The following is a 21,842-nucleotide window of genomic DNA, read 5'->3' as shown; positions in this document are numbered from 1 at the left end:
TAAGCTGAAATATTGGATATTGAAGAACGACACTTAATGTAAAAGGACTGTAACAGGCTACTTGGTAATAGTAGAGAAAAGGCTAGAAAAGGACAGGGAGGTATCAGTTATTACCTATGCTACTGTAACTACCAAACAGTAACATTGCCAGTGTTTAAAAACAGACTGTATGTGGTATTTCTGCCATTAGTCCCATATATCACATCATCGACTCCACTAAAATAGGGGATTAAACATGGAAGACATAGTAAAATGCAGCAGTTATCCCCAGTTTTTAGATGTGGTAGTAAAGGGGAGGATAAATATGTGGCGGTTACCCATTACGCCCTAAGGATGCAGACATTAATGAGGACTTAAAAGGTTTCACTCTTCCCTCACTGTGGTTGCCCAGCCTTACCAGGCCACTTTCTGCAAGTTACTTCTCATCCTCCCTGCTTCAGCTTCTCCATGAAAAGATTCTTATTTTACCGAATGGTTTGTGACTTACTATCATAAAGCACTGTATGAGCTCTAGTTATGAACCGGGAATTGTTCATAAAATGAAAATGTCCAGACAACAATTTAAGCCTAAGCAGACTTATCCAAAACTCTTTTCTCTGTGTGGAGAAAAGAAGATGTAAAGAAAGCTGTTTACAAAAGTCTCTGACAAAAAAAAAAAAAAAAAAACCAAAAAAAAACCCAGAACCAAAACAACCTAGGTTAATACAATGTTTGTCTGTTATTTCTTGTAGTTTTTCAAAATGCAGAGTTTGTGATGTTTAGATCTCTGGAAAAAAAGCAAGATACAGGGCGTTCCCCAGCACAACCACCACTCTTCTGTGAGCGGTGACTCAGTGTGCCACGGCGTGCACTTTCACTCTGCTCTTCCAGGCCGTGCACAGCTCTGAGGACTGCACACATGGCATCTGCAGGCTGCCCAAAGCCTTGCCTCTGCCAAGGCCAGTCCTGTGTTCAGGTGAAGCTGTGCTGAACAGAAACCTCCTACATCTACTCCTGATCAGTGCTGGAGTCTACTTCTCACAAACGGGATGCTTCAACACATTTTTCCTTCTAAAGCCGAAAAATATCCTTTTAACGGCTTCTTAAAGGTGCTTTTTAAATTCTGCACGCAGACCACACTTACTGCTGACAGTCTGCATAACCTGAAGAACTTATGCACAGCACTGCAGTTTTACACAAAGCCCACTTAAGCTAGCTATGAAAGCGCAGTGCATGCAAGTTACTACTAATGGCTCTCTCAAAGTATGGGTGGAGAATTAAGGCTTATATTTAGCACTTCACATCCTAGTCTTCAGAGTTGAATTTAATTTACTTTTAGCACTCTCGGAGGCAAAACGTCCGATAACGAAGTTCAGGGAGGCACCAACCCCCTTTTTACCCATAGCATCTATCATTCAGAACCGAGTTTTGCACAGCAAAATCCTAAGCCCTCAGTAAACGCTTCCAAAGGCGTAAGCTTTGCAGGCGCCCTCCTCTCTCCCAAACCAGATACAGCAGTTTTACGGCAGCCACGTGCAGGCGCCCGAGCTCTTCTGGCTTTCCACGACACGACTCGGGGCAGCCTCGGCAGCCCAGCAGCGCCCGGCGGTGCGTCCTTTTCCTCGCAGCGGTCCGGGGGAGGTGGCAGACCCCGGATCTCTTGGCCTGCCCGAGACGGGGCCGCGGGCCGGGCCGGGCCGGGCCGGGCCTCAGCTCCCCTCCGCCGGCCCGGCGTGCGAGGACAGGCCCCGGCCCCCGGCCCGGCGGCAGGGCGGGGAGGCGCATGATGAAACTTCGCGGCGGGTTTCAACAGCAGCAGGCGGCGGGGGAGGAGCCGGCGCCGGCGGGAGCCGCCTTCTTCATCACCCGCCGCGGCGAGGACGGCGGCTGTCCCGGCGCCGGCGGTCAGGACGGGGTAAGGCACCGGAGCGGGCGGCGGCTTCTCGGCGGCGGGGCCGCGCCGGGCGGGGCGGGGCAGGGCAGGGCCGGCGGGCGCCGCCGGGGTCGCGGGCCGAGCGCAGCCGCGCCGGGCGGCCTTCGGGGGATGCCGGCCGGCCTTCGGGGGATGCCGGCCGCGGCACCCGGCCTTCCGCCGCCCTCGCCCGGCCGCCGGGCGGCCCCTCCGCGCCTCGCCCTGGCCTGTGAGCGAGGGCGCGGCGGGCCCGGGGTTCCGCTGCAGCCGCCGGAGGAAGGGGCGGCCGTGCGGAGGGGGGCCCGGGCGGGCAGCGGGAACCTGCCGCGGGCGCCTGCGGGCGCCTCTTGGAAGAGCCCCGGAGACCGTGGGGCGCCCGGAAGCCGCCCCGGCTGTCGGGAAAGCCCCGCTCCGTGTGCGGAGGCTGAGGTCCCCAGCGCCATCGCTAGCTCAGACGAGAAAGGCGCGGAGGGAGCAGTGCTGGTGGGGTGCCGTGCCCCCCTCGGCGTGCCTTCTCTAGCCGCGGTGTCCCTGGAGCTGTAGGGCTTTGTGGCGCTCTAAACTCTAAGCCCAGTGGCAGCCCGGGGCTTGGGCTGGGGTCTCCGGTGCCATCACTTGACCTGTAGGGCCCCAGCCCACCTCTGCCATTCGTGAGGGCTCAGAGAGCGACAAGGCCTCTATCTCCAGGGTCGCCGGGGCTGGAAAAGGCGTGCCGCGGGGAGCACGGCACTGCACCGACATTGCTCCCTCCACACCTTTCTCGTCTGGGCCTGCCCAGGCAAACCTCCCCTCTTCCAGTTTGAAACTGTTGCCCCTTGTGCTGTCACTACAGGCCTTGTTAAAATGCCCCTCCTCATCTTTCTTGTAAGCCCTCTTTATCTACTGAAAGGCCGCAAACCGAAAGGACTGTTAACGTTTCTGCTGAGGGGATGTTACTTCAACAGATCATACCCGCTGCCTGCCAGTGATTTGTTCTATCTGTGCTCTGTAAAAAAAAATCATAGACAACCTTGGTGTACCTAAAGGTAAACTTAAGCCTAATTTCTTGCTGGCCAAAGTTTGCTTATCATATTCTGGGCAAACGAGGTTTTACCTCGTGTTAGTAAAGTCTGCTGTTCTCTTGATCAGTCCTCTTGACTGCTAAGCGATTAATAGCCTGTATTTGTTATTTGTGTTTTCTAGGTGTCAGCTCTTGTTCATAATGTTCATGTCTTTATTGAGCAGGTTGTCCACTTTCAGGTAGATCAGCAGCCTCACAATGTGCGGTATCTGGGCCCTGTTTGGGAGCGATGAGTGCCTTTCTGTCCAGTGTTTAAGTGCCATGAAGATAGCACACAGAGGTCCCGACGCGTTTCGTTTTGAGAACGTCAATGGATTCACCAACTGTTGTTTTGGTTTCCACCGCCTTGCGGTTGTTGATCAGCTATATGGTATGCAGCCTATCCGGGTGAAGAAATTCCCATATCTGTGGCTGTGTTACAACGGAGAAATCTACAATTTCAAACAGGTAAGTGTTGTATGGATCATGTGGCTTTTTTTAATTATTTTTTTCCCAAAAAAAAGAAAATGTTTAAAATGTGGTGGACTACATTATCAGAAAAAAATTTGAAAGTTATCAAATGACTAGTGTTTAAAAGGAAGTAAATTATCTCGGTGAGCTGTGAATCTGTGGTGGCTTAGTAATATACTTACTGTTTGATACTGAAAAGTAGTTTTTTAACTGACAACAAGGGCAATAAGTATTTGTATCTTCAGGTTTGATCAGTTTAAAATAAAGATGCATTCTTCGTTATCTCTTGGGGAGGGGAATTCCAAGCCTCTGTCTTCCCTTCTCTCTTTATAATGCAAATGCTTTTAGACTGTCTTGCTCTACAGTTATTTTGGGTCATTCTCCAAGCTGTTGGGTGTTGCATTTTTATTTCTGCATATCGATCTAGATACGATATGTCAACTTATAATATATTAATGTATAGCATGCATGCTTATTATTTATGTGAAAGCAACAAGCACTAGGGAGATGTTTCCAGTATGCCACCAAAGTCCTTAGGGGTCTGCAGCTTAAGGCAGATGCTTTGTGGGGATTTTGAGAGCCACCTAAGGAAGCCTCTTGGGCACAAAATAAGCAGCAGCTCTGTACTTACTTCCTAACATGTCTGAATGTCCCTAATGGGTGCAATACTGCTGCTGATCATCGTCTGTGTGCCTCAATCCCTGTGCTGAGGTATCCATGCCGCCTGTGTTACTTGGAAGTGATCCAGATCATCCAAATTTGGTGTATAAAGCAGCTTACAATGGTGACTGTTTCTGAATCATGCTTAAAATGAATCATAAACTGAGCGTGGTAGTATCAGAAACGTGTGAATAATCTGAGATGTGTTAGTACTTCTAACATCACATTTTTGAAGTCAGAGTCAGGCTGCTGTCAGTGACGTCAGTACAGTCTTTGGGAATTTGACTGAATAGGCAGGAGATTTCTGCTCCCCCCCTACCCCCAATTCTTAAGTATCTTGTCTGTTTGAAAGGTGAGATACACTTTGCCCTGCAGTACACGTGAAACGTATTGTACCAACAGTCTGTAGTACTTGCTGTGTTTTGCATTGTGGTTCTTCTGCTGTTGAAAGCAGTAAGAATTACTCTCAGTTATGCTACACACACAATCATAAGGGGACTTCAATTATGCAAAAGTTGCATGGCTATCTGGAGGAATTTGTTCGGTTGTTCTCACTACACTGTGTACCCTCTTTCTTTATAAAGAGATTTTTCTTTCAGGCTTGTGGCTGAAACCTACCCAGGAAAGGATTGTTGGTGCAACAGGCATCTTGTTTAGGGCAATGACTTAGTTATTTCAATATTGACTCGGTTTGATCCAAGACTTTGCCCCATAAATAACAATTAAAACCAAAGAACTTAAGTTAAAATGCTAAAGTGTTGGTTTTGTGGGGTTTCTTGGCTTGTTAGTGTTTTATTGAAACCTCCTCTTTGCCCCTGTCTGGTAGATATTGAAAGGACTTTAAGAGTAGCACTACAAGAGCAGGAAGAATATTTGGTCTGACTTAAGTCTGACAGCTAATTTCTTCTTCCCCCACTCCATCTGCACAGGTAGAGTGAAGAGGTTAGTTAGAGGAATGGAGGAAGATTAGGCAGAAGGAAATTCTCTGTGCATAAAAAAAAACCAAACAAACAAAACACTGGGGAATTGCAGTGACTGCATAAGTAAACCAAAATTTATTTCTGAAGTACTTTGCAGAGATGTTACCAGTGTCTATGTGTTTTGGGGCAGGGAGGGTTTTATGTAAATGTTATTATTATCTGATAAGAAGGTGGCACCAAGTGATTTGAGACTACAATAAATGATGTCTTTGTTTCTGGTCCTGTTTGGAGTTGGTTTTTTTAGAAGCAGTGGCTGCCTGCTTCTGCCTTTTGTCTGTGGGAGGCTAGTGCTTCTGAAGACCAGGGTCATGGGTTTGCAGTTTGACATCCTCAGATAGAAATGTATCCATGAAAACTTGCCATAATGTGAATTGCTTAAGACTTCAGAGTCATTCTACAGTGCCTGAGAGATGATCCTGGATAATATTTTGAACACAAAAGCCTAATTTCCTTCTTTGTCAGAAATGTCTATATAACTTTTGAACTGTGATTTAAAAAAAAAAAATCAGTTTTTCTTATTAAACAATTACATGAATGGTGTTTTTTCAATTAATAAGCAGTCAATGTTTGCAAATGCTTATTCATGTTTTTCTTCATATTTTTTCTTAGTTGCAGAAGCAGTTTGGATTTGAATTTCAAACGTTAGTGGATGGTGAGGTTATCCTTCATCTTTACAACAGAGGAGGAATAGAACAAACTGCATCCATGCTAGATGGTGTATTTGCTTTCATTCTTCTGGACACTGCAAACAGAAAAGTGTTTCTGGCGAGAGATACATATGGAGTCAGACCACTGTTCAAGGTGCTGACTGATGATGGATTTTTGGGTGTCTGTTCTGAGGCAAAAGGTAAAACCAGTTGTGTTTAGTGCCTAAATAGTCTTAGGTATTGTTGTCGGAGACAAACTTCTTTGTCAGGCTTCTAAGTGTGAAGAGAAAGTGAACTGTGAATTCAGTAATAAATGAACTATATTTAGTAGTATAAGAACGACACGTCATTAAAACAAAAACCACAGACAGTAAACCTCTAAGATGTTTAACTGTCCTTAATATCTCTAAAATAACTTGCTTATTTAATTTTATAATTCTTTGTGTTCTGGAATCATAGTAGTATTGAGCCCAAGATGTTTTATGGTACCCCAAAGTTAAATGTAGTGTATAGAGTTAGGCTAGATTTATGCTATGATAAATTATAGAATTTGTTCCTAGTGTTCTATGGTGAACTGGGAAATAATGCCACAAGAACTGCTAATCTGTAAAAGCCAAGAATTTTAAAACCCTACTGAAATTTCCTGCAGCATTGGGTAATTTTCTAGTGACACTTATTTAATTTGATGATGATTTTTTTCCTTCGAGATGACACATTTGCTACTTTTTTTTTTAAGTAATTATCTCTAATCTTGACGCTTGGATAAACAAATCCAAACAGTGCCAAAAGGGAGTTTATTGCCTAAAATGCACTTTGGCTAAAATTGGCTTTCATGAGTACTTGTGTCTTTCCCATTTACTATATATCAATTTTATTATCAGACTCCAATGTAGGTCAAGTTCTCTAATAGTAGTACTACATACTGGTACTAAGAGCCGTACCACCTCTGCTTCTTGGGGAGGAAGAAGGAAAGTGAATACTTTAGGGACTGTGTCCTATAACCATCACAGTGAATTACCAGTCCCTTTCTAACAGGAAGTCAGTATCTCTTTTGTGGAGTTCCTCAAGGGGCATCTAAGTGACCAGCAGGTGCAAAACATCCTCTTTCCCAAGAGGAATGGAAATGAGGTTTGTCTACAAGTCTGATTCTTGGCATTCATTAGCAGTGGTGTAGATCAGTCTGGAGCTGATGAGTTATGAAATCACTAAATCAATGTCAATTAAGCAATCACTTCAGTGATGTAGTTTTATTACAAACCTCTTGTTAGCTTGACTACACTTGATTTTTAAACACAGAATCTGTTCTTAATTGTCATCTGAATTCTTGTAAGCATATGACACCTTGACCTGGATATCATGTAGTCAGTAAGAAAAGTGCTCTTCTTAATGTTCATGGGGATGAATTGCTACTTGCCAATTAGTAAAACTTGGTGGCTTCCTTTCTCTGCTGTCTGCTTCAGCTTGAGATGGCTGTGTGCAGCCTGCCAGAAGCAGAATCATGCTCTAGCCAGGGCAGACTCTGACTCAAAATGGTATTTTTTAATACCAAATTTAGAACCTGGAGAAAATATTTGTGTGTAGTTTTAGTACAGAGGCTGTTGAGTGAGGTATGACTTAACTATCCTAGGTCAAAAACTCTGACTTCTTTTTTTTTTTTTCCTCATTTTTTCTGTAGGACTTATCAACTTAAAGCATTCAACATCCTTATGTCCTAAAGTGGAACCATTTCTCCCGGGTCATTATGAAGTGTTGGATTTAAAGCCCTCTGGCAAGGTTGCATCAGTGGAATTAGTAAAATTTCATAGCTATAAAGATGAACCACTCCATGTTGCATATGATACAGTGGAAACTCTGCCTTCAGGTAGTACAGCAAAGCATTTGCTACTTATTTTGATTAAAAAGTGAAAAAATTATAATCTTTGAATATAAAATTTGCATTGATTGGTTTAAAAAAGTGCAATTTAAAAAAAAAAACCTGGAAGAACCTTTATAATGTAGGGACTTAAGAACTGTTTTTGCAGGCAGTCATGTACAAAGATGAACTTGCATGCCCTCATTATCAAAGGAAATTCAGACAAATATCTTTGTTTCCTAGTAGCATAATCCAGCAAAGTCTGAGTAACACTTCTTGAATTTGCTTCCTCTTTTTTTTTTCTGGACAGGCTTTGATCTTGAAACTGTGAAAAGCAACATCCGTATTCTCTTTGAAAATGCTGTTAGAAAACGTTTGATGGCTCACAGAAGAATTGGTTGTCTTCTGTCAGGTAAGTAGCAAGAGTCACAATAATTCTGTGTCCTCTCTCTCTTTTGCCCATCCTCTGCTAGTTAGAGGAAAGCATACTGACTGTTCTGCTGTGCTGTACCTGAAGTGATCTGAATCTTCATGCACTTTTTAGAGCAGAGCACAGAGAACTTGTTAGTTTGTGATAAAATTTTCCAGTTAACAAGTATCTTGAAAGTCTTATGCTTTTAAAGGTTACTCTGGGCTGGGATGCTGGCTTGTTGAGACACTGACCATTTCTAACTAAGAGGAAAGAAATATAATATTCTTATTGAAAAATCACCCAATATACTCTTAAATATATGAGATTTATGCTTAAGTTGGTGTTGAAAATGTAATTGTTATATTCACTTTGCACAGATTGAGCATAGAAAAAAAACCTTGGCATGTTTCAGATAGCAGGAGGAAGTGAAGTTCATAATTGTCACCTTCTTTGCTTTAGCCTCCATCCTAGAATGCCCTTGATTTACCAAATTACAGGGGACCATCTGGACCAAAATTATTCGCTACACTCTTTTTCAGGTGAGGTAATAGCTTGTGGTACAGGAAGTTGTTCACTGACTTAGCTGATCAGTGTTGTGATATGGTGGTTCAGTGTTACAGAGGTACTTTACAGAGGTAAGGCTTTGTAGCCATGGGACTGACACCTTATTTAGTGTGGTTTTGTAACACTTTGTACGTGTAGTTAGAGTTCTGATATGCTGTTCATGCATTCATTGAACATCAGTAATTACACTCATTTATCATGAGCCCTATTAAATATGCATTTGAATGAGAGAGGGCTGACTAGGAGATACTGTTGGACCATTTCCTTACTGTGGCATCATAAAAAGTAGGAAGGAGGTAAATGAAACGGGGAAATACACAGTTGGAAGATCCCAGCCTCAGTAAAAAGCATGTTCAAAACCCAAATCAGAAGGTAGTCAGCAGCTCCTCAGATGCACATTGCAGAATGTATTAGTAGCAAAACTAAGTGCCCATGCTGGTATAATACCAGAGTATCTTAGTGCTTCACAATTTTGAGTATGCTTGGAGCATCACAGTTGGAGAAGTGCTTTTGTTTCCAGTCACAGAGGGAGTTCTGCAACTTCACAGTGGAAACTCAGGTTTTGATTTCCCTGATTTCTGCATCCTAGGCACTCAGTTTGATTTCTGTGCTCTCCTTTTCTCAGACTCTGCATGTAATTTCTGAGAAAGAGATTTATTTTTTTTACAAGGTAGCATGCCCGCAAAGGGGATCGAGGTGGGAATGAATGCTAATGCACTCAGCTGAAAAACCACATGCAGACTGTGGGAAACAAAGAGAAGAGGATTTTGCCTCATGCTTGTCAGAACTGCAGGCAGGTGTGGGAGGACAGGTACTGTGTTTTGCTCAGTACTTCAAAGGGGAGCAGCAAGTAGAACTAGTCAAGGATTAGCGGAACTAGCTCATGAGAATAAGAAGGTGGAGCCTTAGGGTACATCTAGGCAGTTCGCACATCTCTTGGTTTTATTTTTCATTTGTTTCCAAACTGTTCAAATCTTTCCATTGTCCTCCTCCGAGAAGGAAGAGGAGGAAGAAAAAAAGAATGTCACTGGTGAACCTTTTCACTTTTGAAAAATGATTGGGGAAGAGTGGAATCCTTACATTAAACATTCTGTTCTTTTACTTAATTCTTTTTTATTCAAACAGCAAACCAAAAAAAATTTACATAGTTCTGTCAGTAGAGTATCAAATGTGTAGGTAGGAAGAGGATAGAGAGCAGTTTTGAAATGGAGACTAAATCCCATTATAGCAGAGTTTAGAAGGGGCATGTTCTGTAGTGGTACAATGTTTTCAGAATACTTTCTGTGTATGTTAAAGAAGGATTTCCATTGATGCTTCTGACCAAAAGTACTAACAACAGTTACTGAAGATGTTCCACTAAAGTTGCCTGATTCTCTTGTTAAGCAGAGGTAAATGTGCACTTGTACAAGAAGTACCTCGGATTCACATGGCTTAAAAATGAAGCCCACTCGTGAGATTCCACTATCTAGATTCAGTGTCCTTAAGGGGAAAGAAAAAAACAGTCAAACACCTAACCAAATAATTTGTTCTCTTGGCAGGGGGCTTAGATTCCAGCTTGGTTGCAGCTGTTCTTCTGAAACTGATGAAAGAAATCAACATCAATTATCCATTACAAACCTTTGCAATTGGAATGGAAAACAGTCCCGACTTACTGGCTGCCAGAAAGGTATAGTAAGCATTGCTTTCAGTTTGTTCTGAGCTGCTGAATGCTAAACAGTGTGTATTAATGGTGCTAACTTCATGGTATGGTATTAATAGTAACACTGAATATTCATTTATTGCTATGATGTAAATGAGTTTGCAGTAAATCATTTAGTACAACATTTGCTGCTTAGTTAAATCTTACAAAAGAGATAATTGAGCCTTACTTGCTTTCTCTTGCATTTGGAAAACAGACTCCCATTGCATTGTTACCAAAAGGATGGTACTTTGGAGTTGTCTCAATTCTGCCTCTGTGTTTTAGGGTAAATCTCCATGCTATGGTTCCTATGCTATGGCATTTGTATATATGTTAAATATTGTAAGTTAATCATCAGTTTACCAAATTAAGAGCCTTGTACAAACAGTTTGGCATCTGGGGTACCCTTTAGGTATCCAGGCTGTTACGGCTTTTGAACTGCTTTTTCTCTTCTGAGCAAATATATGAAGTATTTAGAGCCTCTATAGATTCTGTTATGCTATGGGCAAGCAGTTGGATGGTCTGTTGTAATCATGATTGAACACTGTAATTACAGAGACTGTGTTCCCTGTGGTGAATGTGCCACTGCAAGTCAGAGGGGCTGCTACGGTATCATCTTTTCTTGACCTAATGTCATGTAATTCTCACTGTGGCAGAAGGGAGCTGGTGCTTTCACTCTGTGTGTGTGTGTGTGTTTTGAACACAAGGTATGTTTAAAAAATGTTTTAATTGAAAAGCAATACATTATTGTGACCTTTTACAAACAGGTGGCAGCACATATAGGCAGTGAACATCATGAAGTAATATTTAATTCTGAAGAGGGAATTCAGGCAATAGAGGAGGTTATCTTCTCCTTGGAAACCTATGATATAACAACAATAAGAGCTTCAATTGGTAAGATATATTTTTTTTAATAGAAATCTTTGCTTTATATTGCTGGAATAAAATTTTACGCAAAATCATGTAGTCATCTATTAGATCCTTTAGCTGTCACAGAATCTGGGAACCGGGACTCCCACGTTCTGCTCTCCAGTCTTGTGTGTGATACCACACTGAGGCAAAAGCAGTTATTAGTTTCAGAGACACTGACTGTACAAAACAATTGTCAAGAGCTGTTCCTGAAGCTTTGGGATGAAAACCAAAAGTTATTTGAAGAAGAAACGTTAGATCTACAGGTCTAGGTTTTCTACTCTGATAAGTATGAACCTTGGAGGAAGGGGGAAGATTCACAGGTTGTCTGAGGTACTGAATGTTATGATAGCAAAACGATTATGATTACCCTTTCCTTGCATAATCTTAATACTAAAGTGAAGTATTTCTCGTCGCCTTCTAGTAACACATGTGCACTCAAGCCAGGTAGACTTCTTATAAAGTATGTTTGATTCTGAGAAACGAAGGAAGTCACCAGCAGCTTCTTGCAAAGGGTTGCCAACCTGACAAGAATGAAAAACGCTAATCCAATGTGACCTTCTGTGTAATGCCAGCTACGGCATTTTACCCAGTTAATCTTGTGTCAGCCTAAAACATTGTAAAAAAAGTTAATAAGCCAAATAGGCAACACAGTTTTGAAAATCCAGGTCCCTGCCTGTAATTTAGTACGTGAAGATAGGACTTTGCAATGTGAAATATTGAAAGTGTTTCTTTAAAAAATAAAGCCAGCTTTTCGTATGTCATCTTTCTTTGTGATTGCTGCTTAGTATGAGAAATAATGAACTAGATACTTTTCATTAGATCTCTAATACTTTTGTTATAAACCCATATTGTTTGGATAGATGCAATAAGGGGAAGGCATAATTCTGATTAATAAATAATTCTTTACAAAAAAATAATTGAAGAAAGGGTTTCATCCAGTTCAACCTGCAGTGGCAGAGAGTTAAACAACGACTTTTGCTGGTAGTTTTGTTCTCCAAAGCTAGTTTTGTTCAGGACTGTGCTGGAATTAATCATGGGCTTAATTTTGAACTGAGTCAGAACAACTCCTCTGTGTGTTCCTGTGGGAATCCTCCAGCATTCCCAGGATCAGACAGACACATCTTTCTGATATTTTGAGGGTTAAGAGTAAGTACACAGTTTAGATGTATTTGCAACACTTTAGTTCGTGTGGCTGTTGATGGCTTTGAATAACAATGAATTGTTATTTTTTAGCATATTGCAGTTGTTTGCTACAGAAGAAAGTAGTGTAGGAGAGGAACTTCTAAAATGCTGAGTTTAAAACTGTACTAGCTGTATATAGCATCATACATGTAGCTGTATTTTAATAACTTTATACTTTTTTTTTTTTTAAGGTATGTATCTTGTCTCCAAGTATATACGGAAGAAAACAGACAGTGTGGTCATTTTTTCAGGAGAAGGATCAGATGAGCTGACACAAGGATATATATATTTCCATAAGGTAAATATATTCCCTATACAGAAAGCACTTGAGTTGCTCATTCTCCCCTTCAACAGAAAACCTCAGAGATTTTAAAGTGTTATGTTTGAGAGTTTTCACAGCTGTTTATTTGTTGAGACTTTCTCCTGAGGTGGCATAAAATCCAAGGGATTTAATTTAATCACCTAAAAAGTAATTAATTTATTTATTTTTTTAAACTTCAGAATTCCTGAGACCTGTTATTTCTTGTATGTAGTCTTTGCTAGTTTTAGACCACTCAGTGACCACTATAACTCAAACACAGGACAGCAAGTAATGGTTCCCTCAGTGCAGCTGTATTATGTCTGTGTGCTACATGCTTATGTCTGGTTACAGGCGCCATCTCCCGAAGAAGCTGCAGAAGAGAGCGAGAGGCTTCTGAAGGAGCTCTATCTGTTTGATGTACTTCGTGCGGACAGAACTACTGCAGCACATGGGTAAGACATAGTCTCTTGGATGCTGAGGACTCATGTGATTTAAAAGCCTAAGAAGATCTTAAAAATTCAGCTGCTGTTGAGGAAATTACGACAGTTAATTGTTGACTTGTTACTGTTTGAATTACTGAGTGATTCAGAATATTGTGATGCAAGATAATTCCTACTGTCTGGGTCTAAACTACTCTAAGATGATCATCAGTCTTCATAGTAGTAGTAGCAAATGGGGTGCACCCCATAGTCTGCTTGAGCTCTGTATCTTAATATAACTCAAGATACCACCTGCCTTGGTAGAACAGGCATTGCTAACATTCCAGATATGCACAGGCACTCAGGGTGTGCACTGAATGGGTGGGAAGCACAACATGAAGGACAGATTGAGAGCAGCTCTGCGGAGAAGGACTTGGGGGTGTTGGTTAAGAAGAAGCTCAACATGACCTGGGAATGTGTGTTCGCAGCCCAGAAAGCCAACTGTATCCTGAGCTGCATCAAAAGAAGCCTGGCCAGCAGGTGAGGGAGGTGATTCTGCCCCTCTGCTCCGCTCTGGTGAGACCCCACCTGGAGTACTGCGTCCAGCTCTGGGGCCCCCAACATAAGAATGACGTGGACCTGTTGGATTGGGTTCAGAGGAGGGCCACGAAGACGGTCAGGGGGCTGGAGCACCTCTCCTATGAAGAAAGGCTGAGAGAGTTGGGATTGTTCAGCCTGCAGAAGAGCAGGCTCCAGGGAGACCTTATAGCAGCCTTCCAGTGCCTAAAGGGGGCCTACAGGAAAGGCAGGGAGGGACTTTTTACAAGGGTGTGTAGTGATAGGACAAGGGGTAATGGCTTTAAACTGAAAGAATGTAGACTTAGATTAGATGTAAGGAAGAAGCTCTTTACTGTGAGGATGGTGAGGCACAGGAACAGGTTGCCCAGAGAAGTGGTGGATGCCCCATCCCTGGAAGTGTTCAAGGCCAGGTTGGATGGGGCTTTGAGCAACCTGGTCTAGTGGAAGGTGTCCCTCCCTATGGCACGGGGGTTGGAACTAGATGGTCTTTATTGTCCCTTCCAACCCAAACCATTCTATGATTCTATGAGGGCTAGCAGTCTACGGGGCAGGCAAATCTGGTCTTCAGAGTAATCATCAATCACGTTTCTGTTCTAAACACTATGAGGCAAACTTGCTGTTGCGATTGCTACAGACAATGTTTTACCAAAGAAAGTTTTAGCGGATGAGGAAAGACAGTGGATTTGGGTGCTGTTTCTGAACAGTAAGAGAGGAGGAGTGACACTATGAATCTAATTGCATCTGCTTACAGTACCTCTTGATTAATTGCATCTGCTTAGAGTAGCTCTTGATTCTGAAGCAAAAGACTGCTGGGGATTTGTGTGCCAAGATGAAATTGAAGTTGTAGCCTGAAGGAAGTAGAGCAACAGCAAACCACGCTGCAAAATTTAATCTGGTCTTCTGTGATTATAGGGCCCACTGTGTTGCCAACTGATGCAGGAGTATCTTTTAGCTGGGATTATACTGGTCTTTATAGAAGCAATGAATTAGAAATATAAATATGCAGAGTTAAAGAGGGAAGGCAAAGTTGTATTTGACTTTGGGGTTTTTTGAGGTTTAGACAAAGAGGAATCCTGAATCTGATAATCAGCATGTGTATGAAGAATTAGAAAAACATACTGAAAGAGGAAAAGTATGTGCATTGAGTCAGGTAGCTGACTGTAATAAAGAGATGTTAGGATACAATCTGTGTGACCGATATCTTAAAGAATCACCAAATTGCGCACTGCAAAAAATAACATTATTTTACTAAAGAAGTACATTAATTAAAAGGAGAATATTGTTGAGAAGCTGGCTGTAGATGAGAAAAAGATGGTACCTGTGGCAAAACAAACAACTTACCTATTGGGAAACTTGCACTGTATGTTGATCCTGCCACAAAATAACTTGCCTGTTTTTTTTATAAATATCTTAGGTTTCTCTTTCCCTTTCCTGTATAAAAGATGGACAGGGTGCAGGAGGCCTGCCATTTGCCTTATAATTTGTTTTGTGCTAGAGAGTTTGGCTGTTCAATATCTGGCTGCTCTTCTTTGGAGAGTTGCCATTTCTTGAAGAGAAGCTGGGGTCAGCTTCACAGCACTGCTAGGAAGAAAGAACCCTTGTATTAACAAATTAAAACTGAATTTAAGGTGTTCAGATTTGTGGAGAAAAGGGAAAGGAAATGATGAGGAGGAAGGAAAAGGTGAGGGAGATGATGATGAGGGAGAGGAAAGAGTAGAGAGGAAATGATGAAAGTACCTTTATCAGTTAGAAAAAAATAACTGTAAGGAAAGACTTGCAATGGAAATCTTGTCAGTATATGTGGAAACTGAGCCTCAGTACTTGACTGCTGAGTGATGATGCTTTTTTTTGGGAAGGTGGGTATTACCTGAAGTAGTTGAAGCTTTTTATCAGAGGAGAAGCTACAGAGACAAGGAAATTACTAGAATGCAGTATAACATCTCCATTTGACTTTGAAGCTGGGCAGCATACAGTCTCTTGAGGAAACACGCTGAGAGGGGTTCTTCCTACTGAAGACACAGTTACTGTAATTTTATTTGTTGCCTTCTGTGTCCTTAGAAGCCATGGTATGCATAAAAGAATGTAAGCAGAAAGACTTTGTTCGTGTCTGTCTGCCACTGGTATAGGAGAGAACTTGTGCAAATGCTGCAGAATCAGTAGCCAATAGCTTAATGGTGTCCATGCGGGCTCCGTTTCGTTGTTTCTTGAAAACACAAACAAATGTGGATTTCAGAAATGACAGCAGAAATCCTTGCTTGGTTCAGTGACATCTTTACAAATGCCGATGCAAATCCCAGTGAGCAACTTGGTAGTTCTCTGGGGGCAACAGGATTTTTTTCAGTGTGTTTTTGCTTACATGGTACAATGGTTGTTGCAAATCCTGCAGGACTCTAGTCTTTAAATTCATTGTACTAGAAGCTGTCCAGCAGATGGCATCATAAATCATCGAGATCTTTATTTAATCTGTGCAGACTATATACTTAACTTTCCAAATTGATGAATTGAATGCAGATAGTCATGAACATGCAAGTGAAATTTCTTCTACGTAAGAGCAGAAAACCTAGTGTTTATGTGAAAGACAGGGAAAGCTTAACTGTTACAGAATTTGTAAATAGATGACTTGTTGGATTAATTCAGTATCTTTTCTGTTTATTTCCCCTATTTAGTCTTGAACTGAGAGTCCCATTTTTGGATCATCGGTTTACTTCTTATTATTTATCTCTACCAGCAGAACTGCGAATCCCAAAGGTATGTAAAACTAGGGTTGTATGCAAGTGTACACTATTAGAACACAAATTCACTGATAGGTGTTCTAAGCATGACCAAATTGCTGAATTCGTGGTTAAGTCCTATACCCAAAGTCAAGCATGCTCTTAAATATTTTGCTGGATTGTTGCGCTACTGGGAAACCTTTTCTGACCAGACTTTCTGAAAGGAAACCATTTCTGAGATGTTTAAAGCCAGATCTTTGTACTGCAGTTCCTGAGACTCACAACATTGTTTGTTGTTCTGCAAACAGAATGGAATTGAAAAATACCTTTTAAGACAGTCCTTTGAAGATACAAACTTACTTCCCAAAGAAATACTCTGGAGACCCAAAGAAGCTTTCAGTGATGGTATAGCATCAGTAAAGAAATCCTGGTTTTCTATTCTTCAGGACTATATTGATCAACAGGTACGATACCACTTTTTTTTTTTTTTTTTTTTTTTTTTTTTTTTTTTTTTTTGTCTTTCACGTTTAGGTGTATTAGATATGGCTGCCAAGGGGAGGCAGCTCACATGCTTAGTTGGAAGAATAAATCTGGTTATCACAGTAATTTGAGCTTCATGGTGGAGGAGCAAGATAAACCATAATCAGTGGTCTTCTAGCTGTCTGAGTTGGTTAAAGACATTTGAAATCCTAAATACAAAGAAATGCTAGAGCCTGACACAAATGACTGTGTAAGGAAATGAACATTATTTAAGTATCTGGATTGCAAATTAGATTGTGTGTCGGCAAACGCAATTTCTGGGTTACAGACAAAGCAGCTGCTTCAGCTGAAGGCACTTGCATGAACTTACTCTGCAGCTGAGTAACAGCATAATGACTTTAAAATGTCCTTTCTTGTTTGTGTCATTCGTTTTTCCCAGCCATGCCTAGCTAAGCCTTCTGCTTTTTAAAGCCTCTGCTTGCATTGCTAACCAATGAAGACTTACAGCATTTTTGCTTTGGGCAAAGGATAATCATCTCTGGTGTACAGTAGTTTAATCATCAAGAGGAAGGAATAACACCCAGTTTACACCAGAGCTCTGTTATACAGAAATATGTGTAGTCGAGCCTGTGGACGCGTACTTGTCTGTCCTACCACCAACTGCTTGTTTCCCATTTTCTTTCTCTTTCAGGCAAGAAAGTAGCTGGGTCAGGCAACAGTGTTGTGCTGCCCGTACTGAGCCTGTATTGGTGTAGTAGGGGCAAATTTATTTCATGGCTGTGAGGAGTTAGACAGCATGTTGGCAGTGGAAGCGGCCTTAGAAATTGTCTCAACTGGTGCAACTATTCATCCTCCATTTCTTAGCCACCTTAGCAACTGCAGGTGTCTTTGCCTCTGCATCCCAGGTCTTTTGTTGCTAAGAGCAAGCAGAGTCAACAGCTCTCTGTGAGCTGAAAAAAAACCCAGGAAGCTGCTTACATGGCAAAAAAGGCTGCTTTAAGTTGTTCTGGTTGAATCACAGCAAAGAGAAGGATAGGAAAGAATTTTTTGTGAGCTTACTAACAAAGGTGCTTGTAACCCAAAGAGAAATGGGCTTCACGTACAGTGCAGAGAGAAATATTAACAGGATTGGAAATATAGTTATGTATTCATAAAGATCAAGGGAGCCTGTGACAAAAATTCACCTGGCAGAAACGTCTGCCTCTGGAATAGACATTTTTTTTTTAAACCTGTGGGCATTTAGTGGTTGGTAAATCCTTGCATGTCTTTAACTTGCAGCAAATCAACTTGTGAAAGTTACATGTATTTGCAGCTTAACTTGAGTTTTGCTTATGTCTATAGGTTGATGACCTTCTGCTGGAAAAGGCAGTGGAGAAATATCCTTTCAATCCTCCTAAAACAAAAGAAAGTTATTACTACCGCCAGATCTTTGAAAAGCACTACTCAGGGCAAAGCAGCTGGCTGCCCCACTACTGGATGCCAAGATGGGTTAAAGCTACTGATCCTTCTGCTCGCACATTGAAACATTACAAGTCGGCTGCCCAAGAATAGGCTATTGAAATAATGTCCCAAATAGAAGTGCTGCAAGCAATTTGCATGCACTCTGCTTTTAAAAAACCAAACAAATTATGCAAACCTAAAGCTTAAAAGGTCTTAAAGATGCATTTTGACAATGCTGTTGGAAATAAGAGCTTTCTGTGGTTAGTGTACTATCAAAAATTCACCCTGCTGTACCAAAACTTTGTAATTCTTGGGAAAATACTTTATGGACAAGGAACTACCTTATTTGGCAGCTCTGTTCCTTATGTGACCTCGATTGTATTCATTTGCCTTGCAGTCATTTTTATATATATATATATATATCTCACGTTAATATATATTTTAATGTGAGCTCTGTTTTGAGGACTTGAATAAGGCAAAGTGATGCAAACTGCTGCAGGCCCTCTGAGCAAAGGGGAATTTGACCCTAGTTCTTTAGTGATTTGTGTTCCTGGCTGTGGGATTTGGATAGTCTGTCTATATTATTCTATTTTGAATGTCTTTCTAAGCATTCCTGAGAACCTTGGTCTGGTTTTCAAAAGGTATTTAGATATTCATAGCTATGCAGAGTTGCTTACTAGAGTTTATAATAGTGGTGGTGCTGGGTGTTACTTAAATGAATGGGAATCTTATTTGTTACTGTGAAGCCACCAGTTTGCTGTTTTGAATGTTGTAAATGTACCAGCAGTCTAAAGATATTGTGACTTATCAAAGAGCAGAACAGACAAGAGAAGCCGAGTTACGTCTTTGTTTCTAACTCAAGGGCTTCAATTTTTAAATGTATTATTCTTGAAAATAGAGTGTTAACCAGGTGATTTGTATCAGTCTGATGGAAGTTGCATGATTAAGTTAATTTTAAGACATTTTTCACTTACTGTGGGAGTTTTTCCACCTGTATGATGAAAAGGTAGATTGTGTTGCTGCTCAACTGCATGTGGCCAACTGTGTGGTGAACCAACCCTGTTAACCGTAGATTTTAGTCAGACAAAGCATCACTGAAGACAGTGGGATCAGAAACCTTGCTTGTAAAAATGGAAAAAAAGCTTCTTCAGAAACCACAAGAACTTCTAATACCCTACTGAAAAACACATGACTGTTTACCCAGGACAACTTTTTATTAACTACTTAGGCATGGGGCTGCTTTTTTAAAGGTAACTTAAACATAAGGGTAGTCAAGAAATATACATGTGTGCTGCAGATTGACTTGATTAGCATCATGCTCTTTATGAAGACAGAAGTCTAGTTTATTGTCTCTCTTGACTAGGAAACCAAAGCCAATTGTTATTTAAAAGATAAAATATAAGCAATTCTGGTTTAAAATATTCATAAAATGACTGATTGTCTATTTATTACTCCCCCGCTAATCCTGCATCTGAATCTCTATTCCAGAAACCTTACTGAAGCCTCTCGGTGGTACCATGGAGCCCATGAACTGTCCAGCTATGGCCAGTAGTGGCCATATTTTGACATAAACTTGCACATACTAGTTATTTATGAATATATGATGAGTAAGGTAATATGTTCTGCAGCCTTCTTTACATAAGGGCCATGTGCATGTCTTTTTGGATTTCTTTGAAGCAGCAAAGTCTATTTTGACTTGGGAGAGGAGTATAGAGTATGTTGATTAGATACTGATGTGTAAAGATAAGATTTACTACTCACTGTAAACTTCCCAAGGCTGAAATGATAAAAAATAGTATTCGCCTGAAGTAAAAATAGGCTCAACACATTTTGGGGTCATTACTCAAATGCAGTTTCTGCTGCAACATTGTCAGGTATTCAAGGAAATCTACCTTAATTTTTTTAATTCCTCATAACATTGGCCATTTACCTAGTGAGGGAAGATCCTAGCCTGGTGATCCTAATTATTTTAGCTTTTTACTGATGTGCAGGGGAAAAATACAGTGTTTGCTGCTTTACTCTGGTTAAAAGTATAAATGCTAAGAGTCTCGGGAATGAAAACCTGTTCATTCCTTCTCCATTTATAGACTCGAATTCTACAGCCTTTTCAGTTTCTGTGACACTCTCTACTTTCTGTTGGGTTTTTTTGTTGGTGTTTTTTTTTTTTTTTTGAAAACAGCTACTCTGGATCATCTACTAGCTGCAGACATGTTTGTAATTTGTCACAGGAGGGAATGGGATGCAGGTCCAGTATGCAACACTGTCTTGCCCAGTTTTACTTTTTATCTTTCTTGCTTCCTGTTGTGGTTGCCTCCTTTTCTCACTCTGGGTTTTTTTGGAGAAAACTAAGCTGGACTATTCTGACAGCTTGAGTATGTTGGTTTGAGTAGTGTGTCAGAGGTGGGGATGGGGAATGAAAGTCAGTGGTCCACCTCAGAGGGAGGAGATAGATAACGGCTTGCAGGACTGCTGAGGGCTGGGGGAGAACCTGTAGGGTTCTTGCAAAGTGGATAAAATAGTGTGGCTTATTTTTATTTATTGGTTTTATTTTTTTGCTTTGGATTGATTAATTTATTAAATTATGTTTTCACTGCAATCTCTCCCTCTTTTGAGGAAGGAGAAGTAAAGAGCTTATCTTCCAAAGAGAGCACTGCAGTGTACAGGACCTACCAATTGCTTAAGGTTGCTCAGTGACACATATGCCCTTCATCTTTTTAATAAAGCCTACCTGCTATTTTAACCTCCAGCTAATTGGCTTCTGTGGAGCTTCACTGACTGTGTCCACATCCAGGCATCTCTGACAGTGGCTCTCTAGAGAAGCTCTCTAGTGCAAACCAGCATGTACGAGCCAGGGAACGCTTGACAGGACTTTGAGGACCCTTGATCTGTTAGGCAGAGATTTCTACGTGGGATGGCTTGAAATTATATAAAATGTTTGGAAACTGTTTAAAATCACAGTAAAACATTAAAGCAGTCTATTTTACTTGAGAAAATATGGAGAGTCTCTGTAGAGGACCTTTAGTGTGGGAAATGTCATTTGATAAACATCTGCAAGGTGATGTGTATTTAACTGTCTTTATCAAGAATATAAAAAAAGCTTCTGGAAAACAAGGTTGCAGGAGCCAGTGTTTGCTTTGCTGTGGAAGCTAATTCCTCAGTGAGTGTTCTGATTTTATCCAGATTCAGAGTTAATATCAGTCAAGGTTCTTAGTTGCTCCACTCAGAACTGAGGTAAAATATGGTAAATTGTGGTTAAAAGTAAAATATCAAAAAATTACACTGAGACTCTGGGTGGGGTGGACTTAGTCTTTTGTTCTGACACAGGCCTAATGTCTGATTCCCATTCATAAATAAGAGAGAGAAATTGTCAAAGGAGGATTTAATACAAGGTAAGCCTGTGTTTGAGCTGGCTGTTGAACAGTCTCCCCAAAGGAGAATGAGGCTGAAGTGTGGAAGAGGCTGCTTATTTCCGTAGTGAGGTAGGCTGTGTGTTCCTCAGAGACCTTCCTAGGGATAGCCAAAGCACGTACCTCACCTGCACCATCCCTGTCATGGTTCCTCATTTTGGAATTTCAGGGCCTATTGTTTTTTGTTTACGTATGAGATATTTATATTTCTATGTAG

The 21,842-nt window shown here is 41.2% G+C and overlaps 1 protein-coding gene across 2 annotated transcripts; it reads left to right on the top strand.

Moving 5' to 3' along the window:
• The first annotated feature begins 1,657 nt into the window (after positions 1–1,657).
• Positions 1,658–21,619, top strand: ASNS (asparagine synthetase (glutamine-hydrolyzing)). Of its 2 annotated transcripts, none has more exons than XM_075049711.1 (12): positions 1,658–1,894; positions 3,131–3,398; positions 5,651–5,888; positions 7,364–7,549; positions 7,851–7,952; positions 10,055–10,182; positions 10,962–11,088; positions 12,480–12,586; positions 12,941–13,041; positions 16,254–16,335; positions 16,607–16,762; positions 18,120–21,619. In XM_075049711.1, the coding sequence occupies exons 2-12, from the start codon at positions 3,150–3,152 to the stop codon at positions 18,327–18,329; spliced, it is 1,686 nt and encodes a 561-aa protein (XP_074905812.1). In that variant the 5' UTR covers positions 1,658–1,894; positions 3,131–3,149; the 3' UTR covers positions 18,330–21,619. The 2 variants fall into 2 exon arrangements, with proteins under 2 accessions (XP_074905812.1, XP_074905804.1); XM_075049703.1 differs by having other exon boundaries at positions 1,660–1,894; positions 3,116–3,398; positions 18,120–21,617.
• Positions 21,620–21,842: the final 223 nt, after the last annotated feature.

This window comes from Buteo buteo, chromosome 2 (assembly GCF_964188355.1).
Source record: "Buteo buteo chromosome 2, bButBut1.hap1.1, whole genome shotgun sequence".
Lineage (NCBI taxonomy): Eukaryota > Metazoa > Chordata > Aves > Accipitriformes > Accipitridae > Buteo > Buteo buteo.
This window is presented reverse-complemented; position numbering and strand designations above follow the sequence as displayed.

Bases quoted from the DNA above. Each gene is read 5' to 3' on its own strand.
- ASNS (XM_075049711.1), top strand. From the start codon at position 3,150: ATGTGCGGTATCTGGGCCCTGTTTGGGAGCGATGAGTGCCTTTCTGTC. The intron at 5,889-7,363 runs GTAAAACCAGTT...TTTTTTCTGTAG, and splicing joins TGTCTGTTCTGAGGCAAAAG to GACTTATCAACTTAAAGCAT. The intron at 7,550-7,850 runs GTAGTACAGCAA...TTTTCTGGACAG, and splicing joins AGTGGAAACTCTGCCTTCAG to GCTTTGATCTTGAAACTGTG.